The 22,497-nt window shown below is 36.0% G+C and overlaps 2 protein-coding genes across 2 annotated transcripts in view; one reads left to right on the top strand and one right to left on the bottom strand.

Moving 5' to 3' along the window:
* Window positions 1-13,682: 13,682 nt before the first annotated feature.
* Window positions 13,683-15,307, top strand: LOC117789453. Its single transcript, XM_034628486.1, has 4 exons — window positions 13,683-13,704; window positions 14,275-14,585; window positions 14,724-14,990; window positions 15,116-15,307. The coding sequence occupies exons 1-4, from the start codon at window positions 13,683-13,685 to the stop codon at window positions 15,305-15,307; spliced, it is 792 nt and encodes a 263-aa protein (XP_034484377.1).
* Window positions 15,308-16,821: 1,514 nt separating this feature from the next.
* The window catches only part of LOC117789452, a 7,561-nt gene continuing 1,885 nt past the window's right edge, over window positions 16,822-22,497 (bottom strand). Inside the window, exons 2-3 of the mRNA XM_034628485.1 lie at window positions 17,378-17,438; window positions 16,822-17,342 (exon numbers count right to left, since the gene is read on the bottom strand). Of these exons, the coding sequence (XP_034484376.1) occupies window positions 16,918-17,342; window positions 17,378-17,438 (486 nt within the window). The 3' untranslated portion in view covers window positions 16,822-16,917. The remainder of the gene's footprint in view (window positions 17,343-17,377; window positions 17,439-22,497) is intronic.

Here is a 22,497-nt window from a genome sequence, read left to right as displayed (position 1 = left end):
GTTCGCGTATCACGTGGCGGCTGAGGGTGCTGCCACATCCAGCGGTGCGAATGATACCTTTGAAATCGCGGCCTCGAGCTGCTGCTCGTGATGCTGGTGCTGCCACCCGCCAGTGGCTCCAAGTGGTTGCTGCTGCTGGCGGCGCTGTTGCTGCTGGCCGTTGCCTTCATAGCAACAACTGGACTGTAGAGACGGCGAAAGATAGTCACATGGAAGAAGAGAGCAAGAAAAAAGAGGGCGAGAGAAATGAGAAACAGAGTTTAGTCATAAAGTGAAAGCAAACTTATGCTTTAAGTGCGTGCAATGGTGCGTATGTTTAATCACAAGAACGGTCGCAAATGATAACCAATTGACTTTAGGTCTATTTTCTCATAATTAATTATTTAATTATAATTCGTTCAATTTTAAATGACTGATTTTTTAAATATTATTTTTCAGTTATTTAACTCAAACCTTCTTAAGTACAGTTGAAAAAATGAACCTACAAATGTTAAAGTAGTATGCATTTTTTTTTTTTCCAATTTACAAGAAAAACTTTTATTACATTTATTAAAATTGTTACTGCAGTTTGCTATATAGATAGTATATAAACCTGATTTTCTCTACATGTTCCACTGAAATAGAGCATTTTGAAATTGAAGTCCAAAAGTCGAAAGTCTTAATTTAATTCTATTTGTACTTAATGCATTAAAATTTTAATTGTAATTAAATAAGTTCTACATTAGCAGCCTCTATTGTATTATTATCTCTACATGTTCCATTGAAATAGAGCATTTGAAAATTGTAAGCCCAAAATGTCGAAAGTCTTAAATAGTTTTAATAATTCTGCGCAATTTCAACTGATTGATATTGTTAAATTTGACATTAATTTCTCAAAATTTAACGTCAAAATATTTTTCAGTTATTTAACTCAAACATTCTTAAGTACAGTTGAAAAAAATAAACCTACAAATGTTAAATATGCATTTTTTTTTGTGTTCTATATATTTTTTCGTTTTACAAAAACTTTTATTACATTTATTAAAATTGTTACTGCAGCTTTATATACATAGTATATAAACCTGATTTTCTTTACATGTTCCATTGAAATAGAGCATTTTGAAAATTTTAAGCCTAAAAAATCGAAAGTCTTAATTTAGTTCTGCAATTTGTACTTAATGCATTAAAATTTAAATTGTAATTAAATAAGTTCTACATTTGCAGCCTCTATTGTATTATTATCTTTACATGTTCCATTGAAATAGAGCATTTTGAAAATTGTGAAGCCTAAAAAAGTCGAAAGTCTTAAATAGTTTTAATAATCCCTGCGCAATTTCAGCTGATTGATATTGTTAAATTGACAATAATTTCTCAAAATTTAACGTCAAAATATTTTTCAGCTATTTAACTTAAACCATCTTAGCTACAGTTGATAAAATGAACCTACAAATTTTAAATAGTAAATATGTTTTGTTTTTGAGTGTTCTATATCTATTTCAATTTACAAAAAAGCTTTTATTACATTTATTAAAATTTTTACTGCAGTTTTGCTATATAAATAGTATATAAACCCTGATTTTCTCTACATGTTCCATTGAAATAGAGCCTAAATTGAAGCCGAATTTACGTCTGCAAGTTATACTTCATGCATTAAAATATAAATTGTTATTAAATAAGTTCTACATTATCAGCCTCTATTGTATTTCTTGTCACTTCCTGCAAAACACAAAAATCTGCAATATTTTGACAAGTCGTCTAGTCAAGAGCAGGGCAAGTCAGAGGACGGGGCGGGTATATCAATTTGTGTTAATAGCCGTCATTGTTCACTCACGACTGTCGGGCCTATAAGCACTTAATGATAATGCCCGGTCATGTACACGGGCCACTAAAACACTTGAATATGTTTAGCCCCGGAAGCCACTTGCATATGAATAAGCCACTTAAAATGACAGATGGACTATGGGCCAAGACACACTGAGAGATACACATATTGAGACAATCAGAGGCAGCAACCCTGTTAGGTTTGTCTTCGACAAAAGACAAAAGAAAGTCGTCTAACTATTTATACTGCTCACAGACAGATTCTGTGTGCTCAGTTGTGTGTCTGAAAAATATTTTGCTTGTCGAAAAATGAAATGCAAATGGCTGCCTGCCACTGGAAATATATCTGCTGCCATTTCCTTAACACATCTTCGTCTGGTTTAGAGCAGGTGGCCACTCGTGCGACAGACATTCGTGCCTGGAACCCAACCCGAATTCCATACGAATTTAAAGAAACACCCAAAAGGATCCTAATGAAAATATGTTATGTGGTTACAGTTTACGGACCTGAATTGCTGCAGCTGTCATTAAGTGGAGTGGTCAAACGACATTCTCTGTGCGTTGATTTATTAACATATACACGCACACACACACACACACACAGAGACATACATATTTATAAGATATTTCATTTGTAAATAGAGTTCAAGCTGAGTTTGTCTGTCATTTGCTATTGATCAAATACATGTTTGTGGTGCCAAATACCAAAATCAACAGCATTTCATATGACATACATATTTCAAAAAATGGCCAAATGTTAATGAGCGGGGATGGGGAGGGGAGGTAAGCTGTTAGCAAATGAAACTGCAGACTAATAAATTATATTGATTTTAGGCAACAGTCTGCATACAAATATGCAGAGCATTGATAAATATTTCCAACATGAAAACATAATATCATGTATTCATTTTGATGCATTCACTACTGAGTATTTCGGTCTGAAGATAACGTAGATTATTTGGCATTTAAAGAAAGAAAATTTGATTGAAACTATGTATGTAACTAATACATCAAAGCTAGAAGAGATAATTAAGCATATTACTTGGTTTGCAAAACTATTAAGATAACAACTCAGTCCCTGATGTAAAACGAGTCAGATTCTCATAGAAAATTTGTGAATCTCAAAATAATATTTAAAATAAAAATTTAACTGAAACATATACATAAATATTTTGGTTTTAAAAAGCCGCTTTAAGAAATTACTTTAAGTTTCTCTTTACACTAATTAGAAGTTTGTGGAATTGAAATTTACTGAAGATTCTAGTTAAAACTAAAAGATTAAAATTGTTTTATGACTTGAGTGAAATTTCTACTATAGTTATTGTCTTAGTTGCTGCGTATATTGTTAAGATATTCCGTAGAGTTAGCTAAGTTTCATTAACGCCAGAATTTCATTAGTAGTTGCTCATATTCAAAGTTGATTTCTTGTATGTAGTTTCGAAAAGCTAACAACTTGTCCACTTACGCATGCATATGCCCTGTTTCCCTCTCCCAACAACTGCGCCACTGTTTATATTTGCCACAGTTGCAACTACACACACACACACACACACATACATATGCCGACATATTTTCCCTTGAACTTTTCTCGCATTGTTAGCATAATAAACACGTAATAAAATGCAAAAAGCAAAATCAGTAAAGTCAATTTTGGCAGAAGATGTTTTTGTGCACAAGGCAAAGTTGATTTTCCAAGACAGTTAATGAATCTCCAAACTGCACAGATAGCATACATAGATACACACACACACATACACACAGACACACAGACACATATGCGATCAGCTGCAACTAAGAAATGCATAAAATCTCTGGTGAATTCAGGCGGTCAGTGTAATTACTTGCATGACTGTAATGTCAAATTTACATATGCCACAGCCACACTGATAAGATAAGCGTCTTAAATTTTCAATTTATTGTTTATTATGCAAAATTACTCCTCTCTCTGTCGCACTCTTTCTCCATCTCTCTCTCTCTCTGAGTGTGTGTGTGTGTGTGTGTGTCTTGGCATGTTTATATGTCGAGCAGTTGTCAAAGGTGTTTGGCTTTCGCACGATTTCCGTTTGTAATTGCATATTGTGCAAATTTTGTTCATTTCCTGTTTATGAGATTTCCTTAACTTTAATGCATTTGCAATTATGGCATTAATTATATACAGCGTGTGATTAGTTCCCTAACATATAAATGTGCGAAAATTGCACAAACCTGTGAATTATATTCCAATTGTCTGCTCGCAAAACTGAATTATTGACGAATTAAATTTAATGCATACATGTGAACGGACCATCGATTTTAAAATTAATATACTTGCAGATTGTTTACCACATAAAAGCAGATATATTTGACAACTATTCGATTTTAATTGGTAATATAAAACTTGCTGAAAATTAAGTTTAATCATGGAGTAGCTAAATGGATATTCTTGAAAAACTACTATATGGAATAAGCTCATTATCTCAACTACGAATATATGTATACACTTAATAAAGTCGACAGGTTCTTCTTATATTGACACAAAATCTGTACTTAATATCCCACGTCATCCGAATTTCTAAACGAAAAGTTGTAAAATAATCAGAGATTCTAAAATTATTTTAAAAAATTTAATTTATGCACAAATGTAATCACATTATAAGCTTTAATACATTTTTTTATACACTCGTTCTCTAATGTTTATCCAGTGTCAATTTTTTATGCAAAGCAACCTAAGTAATTAATTTTAATATGAAAGTCAAACATGCTCTCTAACAATTGTCATATAATTTGCCGTCTAGACAGTGGAAATTTAGTATTTTCAATTAACTGCAACGACAACTGCTGCTGTGGGATCCGCCCACCTCCAGAAAACAACAATGCACACAAAAAGGCGCACAATGCAGCAACAGGATCTGCAACTGGAGTTGGAGTTGGAGTTGGAACTGGAGTTGGAGCCTAGAAATGGAGCTAGAGCTGAAGCTGGAGCTGATGTTGGGAGTTGGAATTGAAACTGGATTTTCCTCGCTGCGCCATGTTGACAAAGCATGTGGCGAGCAGGAAAAAAAACTGAACAAATGCAGGACTTGAAAGTGGTAGACTAGAAGATACCCTTTATCTCACTTTATTTAATCTGTGTATGACTTTTATATATTAAAATATGTCTTCTACATAATTACACTGTAGAAATAACAGAGGAGAAACGAAAATATGATATTCGTCTCTTTTTTCTGGAAAACCTGAATGAAAACTATAGATCTGAATCAGAGGTGAAAGCTAGCTCAATTTACTAACTAAACGCAAATAGTAATGTTTTGCATATTGTCCTCACAATGTCGCCAAAACAAACAACAACAACACACATCAAATGTGCTGTTTCGAGTCGAGGCGCTGAACACAGTAATAGCTCGCAACAATTTTAAAAACAAAAATTGTTGATGTTGTAGAGTTCACCTGCAGAACTAAGTTACCCATTCCTGATCTAGTTTAAAACAGTGGGCTAGTAGATACCCTATAGTCATTTTGAAAAAAAAATACACTTGGTTCTACTGTTTCAATATAAATATTAAACCTTTTAAGCATCTTTGATACTAACCAGAGACCGTAAATAATGATTTTTTTCACTCGATAATCATTATTTTTAATAGTCAAAATAATCATTTTTTTTCGCTCAAAATAAAACATAACAATAGTCTAGGATTACATATTCTAGATCTATGATTCAATACCTTTCATATGATACATCACATGTCGAAAAGTTTAACACAGAAGACATAATCTATTGTTGAGTTTTATTATGAGCGAAAAAAATAAATGTCATTTATAATCATTGTTTTTGAGTTTTATTTTCTTGATCAAAAATAATGATATCTTTGAAGAAAATCGTAAGAATCATTATATAATCATTAAAGCGTGATTTTTAAAATAAAACTTATAATGATTACGGTCCCTGATATTAACGGTTCAGAGAAATTGACTAATAATACTAACAATAATACACTGTAGCCAGTTGCTACTTAAAAATGTCCATATTGATTGTGATCGATGAAACTTAAGATGTAGCATAGCCATTTGTTGATTCGCATGATAACAGGGTATGCAACTGAAAAGCAGGCAGAATGCAACGACGACTGGAACGCACTTGCAGACGGAGCTGCATGTTAACAGGCGCACAGCAACAAAATTGCAAGCAGACACTGCGGCTGCTGGGAGCTGGCACTTGCAACTTGCAACTTGCAACAGCTGGCTGTGGCAGGGTTACCCGCCTTTAAAGTTGCCGTTCCCGTTGTCGTTGTCGTTGTGTGCGTCAATGTCAGTGCACCTGACGCTACACTTGGCACTTGGTACACGGCACTCAGCACTCAGTCAGACACACACTCACGCACACACTCGCACACACACACAGGAGCATTGCAGCCTCTGACAGGCTACGCACTTGCGGTCGCCCTGGAAAGGGAGAAACCTCACAAGAGCACAAAGTTGGAGTACCATCTTTCTTATACGAGGGGCGGCTTAACAAGCGTGTGATGTTAACGGATTCGATTTCACTTTTTTTTTCTACCCTCAGCCCCCTTCCATCATACCAATGCACCTCTTTGCCTTTGTTGTTTTTGCTGTTTCTTAATTGAAATTGCATTTGCTGCGTTTGTTTGCACATAATTACAACTTGAGGATTTTAACAGAACACAGAGAACATAAACAGAACACAAAAAACCAGGACTCGTTTGCCGCTTGTTATGCAAATTTAAGACGGGCTGTCAAGGACCGACATTTTTGCGGTTTCCGTTCCCTCATAATATTTATATATGAATATCTTTTTCTTGTTTTGCAATACTCTTTCGTGTGGTTTGAAAGAAGACTTTTCGAATGCAATGTCTGCAAAAATTGTGCATTCACTTTTCGAGTAACTATTCAAAGATATACCAATGCTGTGGGCTTAAATAAAAGCTAACGTATTCTTAAGCAAAATTTATTAACTAGTTTAACATCTCAATGAATAGCAGAGTTTCACATAATATTTTCATGATTCTTAGTAAAGAACTTCCTATAGTGCACTTGACTTTGCGCTATCCCATTTTGTGCCTTATTCTTGAACGTTTCAATTTTATTAGACTGTTATAAAATTAATTGACACTAGCTTTAATTAGTTTTAAAACATACAATAAAAATTTGAATTAAAAGCTTTTCAAAGCGTTTTACCTCAGCTTAAACAAACTCAATTATAATATGGATTTATAACAATTTTAAAACTATATTAAACAGTATTAAATTATTTTTATTTAAGCTAAATTAAGCAATAAGCCTTTAATAAAATATACAATTTCAATATGTTAATTTAATAAATTCAAGATTCAATTCAATAAGCCACAACAACCTCAATTTAGATACTTACAGTTTGTGTTAAGAGATAATTGGCTGAATTAACTTAGTTCCGCTTGCAGCTGTTGCAATGCTAAATTGTTGGCGTGCCACTTAATCCTTGCGGCAGTTAGCAGCAGCTTTTGTTCAACTTGTTGTGGTTAACGAAATAAGCAAATGTTTCAACACTAAATGTGAATGTCTTCATGAGGCTTATGACGTCCATTTAGACATATTCAGGGACCACTTGTTGTTTTAATTGCTGTCCAAAATGTCAAGCTGTAGACTAAACATGCCACATGCCACACGCAAATAGGCAATGATAGTCCTGGCACAATTATGCAATTTAGCTTCGTGTAAACGTAGACAACTCAATAAATGACGGTCGAAAAAAAATGGCGCGAAAATGCCGCGAAAATGGCGAAACAGCGGCGGAAATCGGTGGCGCCACGAAATGGCGCACAAAACACGCAATCGTCGAGACTTGAACGTTGATTGCCCAGCGAATTTCAAACGAATTGGAAACCGTAATCAAAATCCAAAATCGAAAAATGAAAATGGAAAATGGAAAATGGTAAATTGAAAACAAACCGAAACTAAAACTCGTGAGTTGTTCGCGCGCGCAGCAGCAGCAACAACAGCAGTAAAAATGAACGCAACCAAAGTATGCAAAGCACGCGAACGTACTGGCAGCTGGCAACGGGCAACATGCAACTTATGCTGCATGTGCGGCAGCAACGATTTGTAGAGAGCTCGGCAAAAACCTTATCGAGCCAAGGAAGGCCGCCGTTAACGTAACGTTAGCTCTGGCGTTAACGTTAACGTTAACGTCGCCGTCAGCGCCTCCGCAACGCCAATGCAACGGCGGCAACGACGGCAACGACCGTGCGGCGGAGCAGCTTTGCAAACGTTGCAAGTGTTTGTTGTAAGCGATACCCAAGCAGAACCCAAGACCAGACATAGGCCGCGAGGAGCAGCAGCAACGACGCAGTTGGGAGGTTTACTTTTTCCTCGTTTTTTTTTTTTATGCCGAGGCAGCCACCACCACCGCAGTGGCAGAGGCAGTGGCAGCCGTGGCATGTCTAAGTGCAGAAAGTAGGTGAGGCAAACAGGCAGCTTGCCACATGCGGCAAAGCGAGACAAGCGACTGTCGAGGAGTGTTTACCTCGGCTTAGACCAGACGCTGACGCTCTGTCTGGCAATCTGGCTGTCTGGCTGTCTGTCCGTCTGACTGCAGCGTAGGCTCGACACAAAACATGAATGAGCTGTGAAGCAAATGAAGTGCTTCAGCTGACGAGCCGCCTACTGCAACCCGCAGCGTATTTAAATATAGAAAAAAAAGTGGAAAAGAAAAAAGAAATATACAAAAAAAAAAATAAATAAAAATAAAAACGTGGCGTAAAAATGCAACGCATGCAGCGACAATGACGACATCGTCTGCAACATTTGCAGTAGCAGCGACGCTGACGGCAGCGTAGAAGTCGACGTCGACGTCGACGTTGAGACCAACGCGCAGCAGACGGAGACTCACAGGCTCCCAGGCGGCTATCATGTCACCGCCGCCGTCCTCATTTGTCTGATCTTCTTCTTCTGCAGTTTTTTTGTATTTTATTTTATTTTTTTTTAATTTTCTTTTTGTTGATTTTTTTTTGTATTTTGCTACTGTTGTTGTGGCAGACAGAGAGACAGACAGACAGACAGACAGAAAATGTGACGAGAGGCTGGCAGCTTAGTTTGGACTACGCCTGGGCATATTTTGTGCCACATCATCATCTCGACTGACGCTGATGGCGACACATGCGAGTGACTGCAAATAAACGTCAGAGGAGTCCGTCCGCATTCAGCAGCAGCAGCAGCATCAGTTGTTATTGTTGTTGTTGTTGTTGTTGTTGACTGCAGCTGTTGTTGCTGCTGCTGCTGCTGCTGCTCTTGATATTGTTGCAATAATCAGCATTTCGTTGTGACTGCGCCGCCAGTGGAGCCTTCCGGCAGCATACCGTTAAGACAGCGGGTGTTTGCTGATGCTACCTTCATTATAAATCCACAAATTTATAGGGTCTCACTTGACGGATTTAACTGTGAGAAAATATTATTAAAATACCAACATGCATAATTATTATTAAATTTAAAGGCAACTAGTTAACTTATAACACTTAACGATTTAGTTAACCAAATTTAAAAAACATTTGTTTTATATTTCATTAGGATATTGACTAAATGTATTTTATCATAACACAAAATTAATTTTAAAAAATTGTTTAATTATAAATTAGAGATAGGTATTATAAAACGCAAATAAATAAAATTATTTTAAACAGTATAACCGATCATGATTTTCAAAAATTAAACATAAATTATAATGTAATATTCATAAATATAAGTAAAGATTTCACTAAAAAACTGAATTAAAATTTTAAATGAAAATACTTCAACATTATTTATTTTAAAATATTTAGAATTAATAAAAATTAAATCAAAAAAGAGGCAAAATATTTAATAAATTATAGAAATGTTTTATATTTATATTTAAACAATCTTAAATTATTTGATTTTTAATTAAATATGTTTTACAAACTTATTAGCAATCCTGTTAAAATAAGAAATAAATACAATAATTTTGTAGCAAAATTTAATTTGTTATTAGCGAAACTTCACCTAATTAACTAAATATTCATTCTCTTTATTCAATACAAAAAAATAAAAATATTAGCTATTTTAAGCTCTTTATTTGTATTTTTAAAAGTATTGTATTTAATAAAAAGCACCCTGTACAAATGCAGACAGCATTGCTTATGTACCATATATTGTTTAGTGCATGTGACCGAAAATAAAAAAGCAAAAAATTAATCAAAAGCAAATGACACAACAAAAGTCAAAGTGGATGAGTCCGAGTGCACGACGAGAAGCTCAGCGAACCGAAAACATTGCATATTTAAAGGCGCCATGGCAGACAGATGGACACACATACACTCAGATGTGTACACATATGCATATATGTATGTATGTATATTTGTGGATAGACGAAACGTAGCACAATTGAGACAGAAGAGGGACACACACACAGATACACACACACACAGATGCATTTGGGCTGCGTTGACAAAGCTGTTTGCGTGGCAATTGGAGCACAAGCAAATTATAGTACGAACATCAGAGTGAGTGTGTGTGTATGTGTATGAGTGTGAGTGTGATGTGCTGAGCTTTTATCGGACTTGTTTTGATAGTTGACTCGATTCTAAGCCTATTAAAGCGCTTGAGTCGCTCAACAATTGAGCGGCTTAGCACTGAGCGGGTTCCAAGCCCCGTAAATGATAGGCCCCAACAAAGTTAAGCTCTCTCTCTCTGGGCTCTAACTTTGTCTCGGGCTCAACGTTTGCTGCTGTTAATAATTAAGCCAGCGACGCGCTCGTTAGGTACATCCTTTTACCTATCCTGCTACCTCTGTCTCCCTTTGTCTCTCTCCTTACTCTCTCTGTCTACACTGATAAAAAAAGTGTTCTAAAATCAAGATTTTGATCTCAAAACTAAAAATTTTGGTCAAAAAATGCGTTGAGAACTTAAAATTCATAGATTTAGAAAACACATCTTGCTTTTGAGAACATTTTAAGTAAGACCAAGTTTTATTTTAGGAACAAGTGTTCTTAAAATTAAAATCAAAAAATTATAAAAATTCAAAATGAGTTTTCGAATTCATACTTTTTTTTTTAAATTTTTAACTTTTATACATATTTTATTCTGTCTTGGTAATTTTATAAATGTTTTTCTAAATTGTTACGAGTGGGATTCACAACTGAAGCGGTTTCTCTAACCAGAGCGCCACGAAATTATTAAATTATAAGAAATTATTAAATTAAAAAAATTAAAAAATTAAATTAAACTTAAAATTAAAAAAAGATTCTTAATATAAGTAATATGGTCTTAAAATGTTCTTATTTTAATATCAACATTTTAAGATGAATGTTCTTGATTTGAGAAGTTGGTCTTTTTTCAGTGTACATATATCTGCATCTCTTTCCAGCGCTTAGCTCTTCACTCTGCCCGTCGCGTCGGCAATTTTCTCAAAGCCGCACTTAAATGGCTTCCTGTGCGGGTGCAAACAAAAGCTGCCTGCCAGCCAGCCACACACATGTGTCTTGATGTGTTGGTGTGTGGGTGTGTGTGTGTGTATGTGTGTATTTGTCTCCGACAGCAACAAAAAAAAAAATATGGCAGCAGCAACAAAAATCTCTGACGCTGCTGCAAGTCGAGTGGCGTCGCCTGGTGGTTGAATTTGTTCCTCTTCTTCTTCTACTTCTGCTCCTTGTTTTTCTACTTCTGGCAACGCTGCAAATGGAAAAAGAGTTGCAATTACTGTTGTTTTTCTCTATACTTTTGCTGTTGTTGTTGTTGTTGTTGTTGTTGTTGAGCGCAACACATGCGCCATTATGCAATTGATTTTCTTGCTTTTTTTGCCATACTACATTTTTTGCATTGTTGTAGGAGAAGCTGCTTAAAGCTTTGGTTATTTCTTTTTTTGGATTACGAGCTCAGCCAACATGGGGGGGCCAAGGGTCATTCAACTTGCGGCTGACTAATTTGCCAGTCAGCCAGGCCAGTTACACCGGCAGGTGTGCCTAATTAGGCGCCGCAACTAAAGCAAAGGTGCTGAAAGCCAGGAATTGAGAACACTGAAGGTGTCTAAAGTGACGCTTCATGTGGAAAATGGCAAAGCAAACTCGGCCTCCCTGTTCAACTGTCTAACTGTCTGCTTGCTGAAAAGATAACCAACACACACAAACACACACACACGTATACACACAGTCTGACTGCAACTGCAACTGCAGTTTCTATAGGCATCACGTGCGCTATCTCATCTGATGTTGCATACAACGCGCAACGCGGCTTTTAACCCTGAATGCAATTCATGAATGCAGCAGGAGGCAGGCAACATTGCAGACAACGCATAGACATAGCCGTATCCCTCTCTCTCTCTCTCTTTCTCTCTGTCCCTGCCTTGGGCTCTAACACCCTGCCAAGTCAAGACAGTCATATTGCGTATACGCAGCATTGGCCACTTGCATTATTGCGCTACTCGAGCGCTGTGATAAGCTGCCGCGAATGCGAATCTGAGTCTGAGTGTGTATGTGAGTGTGCGAGTGTGTGTGCCTTGCATATTCATTGTGAATGTCAAGTGTTGGCAGTTGCTTGCCAAGAAGACGCTTTGTTAGCCGCCTCGCACAACGACAACGTCAACGTCACTGACAACAACAACAACAACAACGCATATGCACGTGCTCGAATCCGGATCCGGTAACATTGCGTTTGTGTCTGTGTCAAGTGGCATTCAAGTGCATTTTACATGCCTTCCCTCTGTGATTGATGTTTGCATATTGCGTAGCCCTCTCCAATGCGTAGACGATCTAATGTCTGCCAGGCACTTGAAATGTTGGCTAACAACAAGAAGAAAGTCTCTGTCAGCTACTCAAATGAAAGCAGCCCAGCTTATTGTGATCTATAAACAATGAGTTATTGCTACAATAACGACAAAAATGCTTGTCATCTAGATGTACATACACTTAAAGTGTGCTAATTCAGTTTTAAGCTTCACAGGGTTGGAGTTAATGATAATATAATAATATAATATAATATTAATATTTTGAAGCAGCAATTTCACATAAAGCTTATGCTGTAAACTGCAAAACCAAAACGATTAATCATTATAAATTATTTAATTTGTTGAAACATTAGCTTACAAATGCTTACTCAATTAGTTATTAATTTATAATACAAAATCAAACACATTTTATCTGTAATATTTTATCCGAATTTATTTTATTTATTTATTTTTTATTTATCCGTTATCAGTTTTAAACTATAAGTTAATACAAATTAAATAAAATTATTCATCCATCTGGTTTCAACAAGAAAACAAAAGCTGGCATTGAAATCATTTAATTTACATATCTATGAAATTCCCAAGATCATTTGTTTTTCATTATGTTATCATTTTTTTTCACGATTAAACTGAAAATAAGCTGCAATATCTTTTAAATGGCCGTATAAAAGCTATAAAAAATGAAATAAATGCATAGTTCGATTTGGAAATCAAATTCAAAAATAGCATAATTATAGACGTATAAATTTAATGATGTATCCAGTTTTATGTGTGCATTAAAATTTGACTCGAACATCACATTAATCAAATGAGCTGCCACACCTGCATTTAAATCGCATTTGTAAACATATCTTACCAATTTACAATGCAAATCCAGTTAGCAGACCTTAATCAAAAACCAAAACTTAAAAAAAATAAACAAAAAAATGTCCACCAAAAAAAAAGCAACAATTAATGCAAATTTATTTACACTCGTAGGCCAAAAACAACAACAAAAGTGTGGAACATTAATGCCAAACGGAATCACACTTTACTTTTTTATGGGCAAAACATAAGTCAATTCAACAGAAATGTACAACATCAAATTGAAGTGGCCAAGAGCAAAGTGAGGAAAGATGAATTTTGTGGCGAAAACAAGCAGAAATCATTTTCACGGCCCTCTCGAAATTATGTGAAGATGCGGAGATATGCGTCTAAAGGTAAAACCAAATGAAGCGAAGCGAAGCCAGAGTCGGCTCCTTAACTATGACAAAATGGTACGTGAGTGATAGCCAAAATATGCCACGAGCAAACGAACGTTGAAGCAGCATGCGAAGCAACAAAATATATAAACAAAGCGTTAAGAAAACATACACAAAAAAAATAACAATAATAATAAAATAAAACAAAAAAAAGAAATTATGAAATTTCTCGCTGTTACAACAAATGAAGCCGAGCAGCTAACAAAAACAATAACAACAACAACAACACTTACAAATCAAATCAACAGTTAAACGAGAAACAAGTTTCCGGCGATCGCTGCCTTTGTCGCTGCTCAAATGACGCTTCTCTGGAGAAGTCCAACCCAATGATCTCGACGGCCTTAGTCTCAATCATTTGCCAGCCAGCGGAGCGTGAACATCGTCAACGAAATATCTTAAAACTCGACACATTAATTTGATATTTAGTTGTTTTTGTTGACCATCATGTTGCTTCTGGTCTGTACGGTAAGTTGTGCCTTTTTGTTTGAGCCCTCAACAAATTGTTTATTAATTTACTACCTCAATTAGCTGACTTTGTTGAGCTGCGGGCTGGCACAAGAATATCATTATCCACGCCCGCATATACCATTCCACCTGTCGCCGCAGCCACAGCAAGCTGTACGGAGCCAGCGAGGAGGTTTATTGTGCAAACATTGGGACCACATGGACGCACCTACGAGTTGCAAGCGCACAAAGCGCCAGCGATTTATGTGGCACATCAAACGGTCAATGTGCCACCACAACAACAGCAACTTTATGTGCAACAAGCTGTGCAACAATTGCATTCGTCGGCCTTTAAAAATCCGCTGCTGGTCAACACCAATTACCCACAAATGCCAGTTAGTCTGACCGCACCACTGCCACAACCAGCACCGCCCATCAGCTACTACGCACAGGCACAGGGACAGGGACAGATTCAGGTGCAGGCACAGGCACAGGTACAAAGTCAGGGACAGACTCAGAGCCATGTTCAACAGTCAGCTGATAGCTACTACAATGCACCGCAGGCGACAGTCGCCACCGCAACTCATGTGCAGCCAGCGACCCACTATGGTCCACCTCAGTTGCAGTTGCAACCACAGCAGAAGCAACCACATAACAGCAATCCACAGCCTTATGCCATTGTCACATTGCCAACTGGACAACGTGTACAGGATGCAGGTCATGGCTCTGGGCCGTCGCCAATGGCCAGTGGGAATTTCAATCAACCACCTCGTTTGGGTGACTATAGCGCCCAATCGCAAGTGCCACATTGGACACGTACAACTACAAGCAATCGTTGCCCGGCGATGCAAGAAGCTATCAACGCTTTGTAACCAAATGTCAGCCGAATGGACAATGTCAACAGCTAACTCTCAATCCCGGACAGATTGATGGCGATCATCAGCAACTGTTGCAAGCGGCACGTGCGCAAACGCAGCCTGCGGCAAGTGGTTGCAAGAAGAATAGTGTGTATGTGCCACCAGGTGCACAACAGAATGATAAGGGACAACTGCGACCACGTGGCAGACGCACTTATCCTCATGTCCAAGAACAGCTGGTCAAGTATCCCTATAATTAACATTGACTAAGCTAAAAATATAAAACTGATCGAATTTAATAGTACCTGTGAGTTCTTGTTACAGTATGAAATATAATTAAAATCTTTATGTTTTAATATAATTCCTATTTTGTCAAAGTTCATTTATGGACTTTAATTCGTATTGAATAAATACATATATTATTTATTGTTTTATAATTTAGCACACTACTCACTTGACTCACGCATAGCCTATAATTAATGAGCAGTAAACCACTGAGAAACAGTTATAATTGCATTACTTTCCCAGCCTAGAAGTATGCAAGAGTTTTTTTTTGTCTCACAACATTTACTTTGCAGCAATGTTGCCAAGCATAGTAACAACATTTGTTGGGCAACATACACAAATATATTTATTGCTCAACTTGTTATATTCAAATGATAACACATCTTCTTTAAATTAGAAAATAAGTCATGTTACTTAACTTTTATTTAAAATCAAAATATCTACTATTCAGTAACTTTTGTGTAAACATAAAGAAAATTCATAAATCATATTACGTTAGTGCTTTATTTTAATAATAAAAGTTAGTATTTTTAACTTTCTTATAAAAAATAAAGAATATACAAAACTCACATTTCGTAAGTTTTTTTTATTATTGAAATTTAGCGTTATTCTGCGACTTTTGCTTAAAAATAAAAAAAATTAATAGTATTATTTTGTTACTTTAATATTATTGTATCCTTTATCTTTTTTTTAAATTTATATTATCATCCGATAACGGTTAAACTACTTTCTTTTTCAGTATAAACTGAGAATTCTGGCACCTAATAATTGCTTTCAACTCGCATAACAAAATTCGCCAGCTAATTGGTAAATATCTCAAATCAGTTCAGGTTTTATTTACTTCCAATTCTGGCTTAGTCATTTGCTTAGAATTGAAGTGCCAATTGGGAGATGCCAAGAAATAGCTTCAGCCTTACCAAACAGATAAACACGTTCTAAGCCATGACGTCAAATGTGTAAAATGCCAACAACTGCTTTGGCCGGGCTTAAACTGACAGCTGGTCATAAGTCGGAATGTCTGTGGTTGTCCATCGCTAATGTGTCGCGTTGGAGGCGAGGTGGCATTACAAGGTGTCAACGTACAAGGGTCATGATTATGATGCAGCTTCCGCTGCTGTTGCTGTCGCACTTGACAGCTCGCTTCCTCTCTTGAGATGCGACTGACTGTCAATGCGGAAGTGTCAAGTGAGCAGCGAAGTACCTTTAAAATTATTGGAGACAGCGGAATGCGACTTAACGAACAGATTTTAAATAATGCTATGAAATTTCAAAATTCCAATCTCCAAATTTGTTTTGTTTTGTTTTGTTTGTCGCTCAGACAGAATCTTGTTGTTAATTAAATTCAGCGAGCGGCAGACTAAATGCGCAATCAAACAAATTGGCTAACTAATACAAATACTAAGATGAGCTAAAAAAAAAAAAAGAAGAGTTGGAAGAGTTGGTTCTTAAAAGCTTTTAGAGTAATATGTCATAACGCCTTGCATTTTCAATAAATAAATAATTTATTTCATTACTTAACAAAAACAAGAAACAGATAAAGATGAACAACAATTCCATAGTTGCTCTCAATTATACGTTTTTTTTTCTAGAAGTCGTGATTGTACTTTTTGTTTTCGCCGGGATTCACACCATAAAGATCATAATCAAACTGATCCCATTCCGGATATTCGGCACCTCGAGGCACTGTGCTGCCCTTCTTCAGTTTCTGCAGTGCCTTCTTCTCCCTCGTGATGTCCACAGTCGGCAATTGCTGTCGGATGCGTTGCTCCTCGGCATTGATGGGCTGTGGTCTACGGACAGGTGTGCTGGAGAGGAACTGTGACTCATCCATGCCCAGATCATTGCCCGGACTCATTTCAGCATCATAGAAACTGGCAAAGTTCTGCAGTTGCATTGACTCTGCCGGATGATGATCATAATAATCGGGCATAATTAGATTGTAATTCCCTGTTAATGCCATCGGCGGTTGTGGACTGCCTGCATAGGAGAAGATTGTTTCACTGCCGGCTGCTTTAAATCAAACGGTCTTCTTAACGAGTTTTGACTGTAACGCGGCAGGGCCAGACTGTAGTTTATTAACAGCCCAATACAACAGCTCAACAGCAACTATAATGAAAAAAATAAATAGAATTAAAAAAACGATCGATTTGTTAACTTAAACAACTCTTACCATTTTAAAGCCATTTGTTTTGATTTACACTTGAAGTTGACTTGAATTTGTTTATAATACTGTCAAAATACTCCTTTGGGAACTGCGCTTAATTCGAGCTCTTAAACACTTCTAATGTTCTGAGCGTTGTGTGTTCTTATATTTAAGGCGCTCATCAAGTCAAAATACAAATAAAACAATAAAAATAAAAACAAAAAAAATAACATCGTGAAATCCGGTTTGCAATCTCAATTTCCAACTGTGCGCTGCGTGCTTCAGTCGCTGTGACTGACAAGCGGAGGACTGACACACGCAGCAAACGTCAGTGCAGGTCAGGCTCAAAAATGCAGCTGAATATGGAGGGAGGAAGGAAGGAGAGAGGAAGAAAGGAGTACGAATCGCACGTCAAATTGCATGTCAAGTTCATTGCGTTTGAGTTCAAAAAACAAAATGAAAATCAAAAGAAATGCAAATGACCATGTTTTATTTGTTGTTGTGGACTATGTGGCACACATTTTTTCAAATGATTCATTGCAATTCAATTGCATTCGCTTTTGTTTTCGCTGTCTACTTGCTCGTTTATTGCAATTACTTTAATCTCTCAATATATATTTAATATTAATTACACGCTCGCTTTGTACCACTGAACTTTTGATTTGATTTAAATGCCCACACAACATATAAATACACACTCACATTCACATACTCAACAGACGCACATTCATGTTATAAATTTGTCACATCAATCAAAAGCTTTTATTTCATAATTTGTCAGTTAATTGCGGATTTTGTTAATTTCCTGCTGGCCAGTTATTTTGTGCGCCACAATATAAACATCATTAAAGGTGTCATTGCATATTCATTCACTTCTAGCCTAGTTTTTTTTTAAACTGGCAATGATTTAATGGTTGGCAAAAGTCTACAAAAAATTTGGTCTGAGATTAAGTGTGATTTCAATTAATTAACCTAGTGAAATTCCCATCTAAGAGGAAGCAGATTTATCTCGTATTTATTTTTAGACACAATAAGAGTGTTCTAGTTACTAGTATTCGACCTGAAGATACCCTGCAAGAAGACTAATAAAAATTTTTAAGTGACGTTTTTTTAAACTTATCAATTTGTCTCAATCGAACTCAAGCAGTCTAAGGTACATAGAGTCATATATACCCCAGCTGGTGTCTATAATTTTATAAGATTAGATGCCCCTAGAATATTTATATTTATATTTAAATTACACAGAAATAATTCAATAATTTTTAAATTTTAATTTGAATGTATAGTTAAGTGTCGGTTGATTTTAGCCTGACAATAAATAAATAAATATTCAGATCAAAAAATTAAAATAACAGGGTATTCTTCACTTATTAATCAAAAAAAAAAGAAAAAAGTGGTCTCCGAGAACCAGTTAAGTCAAAGCTAAATCAGCAGTCCTAACAATTGCTATACATCATAAATTTACAGGGTATATAGGGCTTCCGAGTGCTATTACTATAATATCCCTTTCAGCCACTTTACAGAGTATGCTCGTAAATAGACTGATTCAGCCACTATTTTGAGTAAATGCAAAAGAAAGGCAACTAAATTAGAAGAATACCTCTAAAAAAAACTTGTGTTAAAAGATTCCGACTATACAGACACCATACAGCTATTTCATAATGATTATGCTTTTGGATATACCCACTCTGTATTATAAATTTCACCTCATTTGTATGGATAAGTGGCTAAAAATGCCCCCAAGTTGACTGTCAATCAATGCCGCATATAAAATAATTTATGAGAAATATTTACAACGAAACAGATTGTGGTTTTGTTGGGCAAGAACAGGCATCAATAAGCTTTATGTTTTGGAAAACCCATACCAGTTGAGCCACCCCTTTACCTCCATTCTCTCCCCTTTCCTCTGGCCCTGGGTTCGCCTGTTGATAACTTTATTTACATTGGGGCGACGAGCTGCCTGGCAAAAAATAATTCCAGAAGCAACGTCAAACTCTGAGGCTTATTTAGCATTGTTTTAAGCACTTACATTATTCGCGTATTTGTTGAATTTTAATTTTATTTCACTTTTTTTTGTAAATTATATTTATTTGCATTCAGTGCCTTGTTTGTGCTTCTGTCTCTGTCCCTTCCCTGTTCCTGGCTCATGTTGGAGATCAAAGACATGTTTTTGGAAGCGAGTAAAAAATATTCACAAATATTTGAGAATTGTTGGGAATTTACGTCTGAACAAAATACGCCGGACACAGACCAGCAACAGCAACAATAAAACAAGACAAATAACAAGAATTTCACATTTGTTTTTTAGTTTTTTTTTTTTTGTTTCTGCATTTGGCATAGACGCGTGGGATAACAAAATTTCACTTATCTATGGAGACTACTAGCATATTTTAAAGAGCCCTATAACTGACTGTGTGTCTAAACTGGAGCTTTGTATTTGCAGCTTTCAAGCGAAAAGCCTCAAAGCAACGTGCCTCAAAACTAAACCGCAAAATTACATCAACTTCCCAGACGCATCGACGCCCATTTGACGGGAGTTCTGCGGTTCCGTTCCCAAAATTCCTCAACTCCCAAAACTCCCAATTCGAAGTGCAACCTCAATCCAAAGAGAGCGTTAACCCATCATCGTTACCCATTGTCGGCAAATGCAAATCGAATTAGATTTAATATGCAATGCAACCACAACAAACTGCTGGCAAATACAATTCTCCTCAAATTCTCCACCTTCAACTTCTAGGGGTCTCGGTTTAATTACAGACTTTGACCAAAAGCCTCAACATTTGCACTTAATCATCTGCAAAATTCAACACATAAAATATCAGTTCAAATTTAATATAGTATTTTTATTCATTTTTAAGAGATGGTTAACTTATGATGTTATTCTATTCGGTTAAGCAGTTAAGCGGTTAAATTAAAGTCTTGAAATTACATACTCGTAGATCTTTGACCTTTATTTTATTTATTATTTAAAGACATTTAAGAATTACGATTTCAAAATACAATTAGCTGAAAAAAAATTTCGTAAAAAAAAATATTTCTCTCGGTCACGATTTCAATGCTAAGGGTCCCCCCTTTGAAATTTTGAAAATTGAAAATTTTGTATCTCAAGTTTTCACTTTTAATCAACTCCTTATATTATAATTAATATAAATCAACACTTTAAATTTGATTCTGAGAAATTTAATTTTTTTAAAAAATCATGACAAATTGAGCAAAGTTTTGACTTGTAAAGTTGCTAAGTCAGAGGTTTGACCAACTTTATGCATTCATAACTTTGTCAAAAGTGAACCGATTTTCAAGCGGTATGTCATTTTGAACATGGTTTGGCATCCTAATTTATTTTGCATTTACATTTAATTAATTTTAAAAAAAATAAAATACTCGGTTTTCATTTCAATGCAAAGGGTCCCCTTTGAAATTTGGAAAATTGAAAATTTTAAATCTCAAGTTTTAACTTTAATCAACTCCTTATATTATTATTAGTATAAAACAACACTTTAAACTTGATTTTGAGGCCTTTTATTTTTTTGTAAAAAATCATTTGAAATCGGACAAAAATTTTGGCATGTAAAGTTCCTAGGTCGAAGGTTGGACCAATTTCAAAATTCCATAACTTTATCAAAACTAAACCGATTTTTAAACGGAATGTCTTTTTGATCATGGTTTGGCCTCTTAATTCAATCTGCATTTAAATGTAATTTAATTCGGTAAAAAAAATGATTCCATCATAATCTTGGTTTCGACATAGGACGCTTCTTAAACGCATAGTTTCTTGGTAAAACTTTCTTATAGTAACAGTTATTAAGGACCTTAATTTATAAAAATTAACATTTAAAATCTTTAACTCACTTATATTTGCCTGAAATCACGACGAAAATTATATTTAAAGAAATAAAAGAATTGTTTAAATAAATATAATGTATCTTTAACATGGTCCAGTTCAGATCTCGCTTTTCTTCTCCTTTCTACCACTTTTAATTTCATTGAGAACAATGTTGTCGCCATAAGGCAAAGCGAAAAACATCAGAGCTTTACACAACAATTGTTCGTTAAAATACTTAATTAATGATTGACCTGAGTATCGGGTGAGAAGTGAGTACAGGGAAGAAGAGGCACCAAACCATTCAGAAGATATATGAACTGTTTGTGTTGTTGTTATCACTGCTGCCGCAGCTGAGCAATTGAACGGCATCTTCCATTGACAACCTAAAGACCTTGCAATTACTTAACGCCTGCAGCAATACAATAAGAAAAAAGTGCATTGCCATTACACACACGTTGCACTTGCAACGAACTCATAAAATGGATCATTAGCAACGAGTTAACTACTTTGAGGCAGTTACTTTGAGCAGCTGTTGCTGCCACGCCCACTTAATTGTCATTAATTACGTATATTTTATCGATGCTTCTTACTTAATCTCTGCAGCGTGCAACGTGTTGTTGACATCAAGAAGTGCAACAACAATAAGAAACATACAACCATTTAAGTCAAAATTAACTGCACATTTTCAACAACAACAAGCTTGCAACATTTTGATTGCCAGCTCAAGCTTGCAACACGCTAAGGCAGAGGAAAATGCTGCAGCTGTTAACGCCAACGTCAATTCAAATGCATAAGCGAATAAATCAAAACAAAATCAATAGGCTAGCAATAATCTTGGCCAGGTCAAGAACTAATTGTAAAATGATTAAGCGAAAGTTAATAATTGAAATGTATAGGTGTGTGTGTATGTATGTGTGTGGCACGCCCCGTTGACAGCGATAAATCAGCACGTGTGATGAGTCAAAGTAAATTCAAACATGCCTCATTAATCACATATCCAATTACAAGTACATTATTCCACTTCATATACATATGTGTGCATATGTGTGTGCAGAAAGCAGCTGAAAGGGCTGTTGGAGTGGTGGAGGTGAAAAAAGAGGCTGGGGCGTGGCAAGGCAAGGCAAGGCGTTCATTAGGTCGCTTTTAAGGCCATGGATTTGTCTGTTTACCCGCGCTAATTGTAAATGCCAATCAGGGCG

The sequence above is a fragment of the Drosophila innubila genome (genome assembly GCF_004354385.1).
Source record: "Drosophila innubila isolate TH190305 chromosome 3R unlocalized genomic scaffold, UK_Dinn_1.0 2_E_3R, whole genome shotgun sequence".
NCBI lineage: Eukaryota > Metazoa > Arthropoda > Insecta > Diptera > Drosophilidae > Drosophila > Drosophila innubila.
The sequence above is the reverse complement of the archived record's forward strand: the minus strand, read 5'-3'. Positions and strand labels throughout refer to the sequence as shown.

Bases quoted from the DNA above. Each gene is read 5' to 3' on its own strand.
- LOC117789453 (XM_034628486.1), top strand. From the start codon at position 13,683: ATGCGGAGATATGCGTCTAAAG. The intron at 13,705-14,274 runs GTAAAACCAAAT...TACCTCAATTAG, and splicing joins GCGGAGATATGCGTCTAAAG to CTGACTTTGTTGAGCTGCGG. The intron at 14,586-14,723 runs GTTAGTCTGACC...CATGTTCAACAG, and splicing joins CCAATTACCCACAAATGCCA to TCAGCTGATAGCTACTACAA.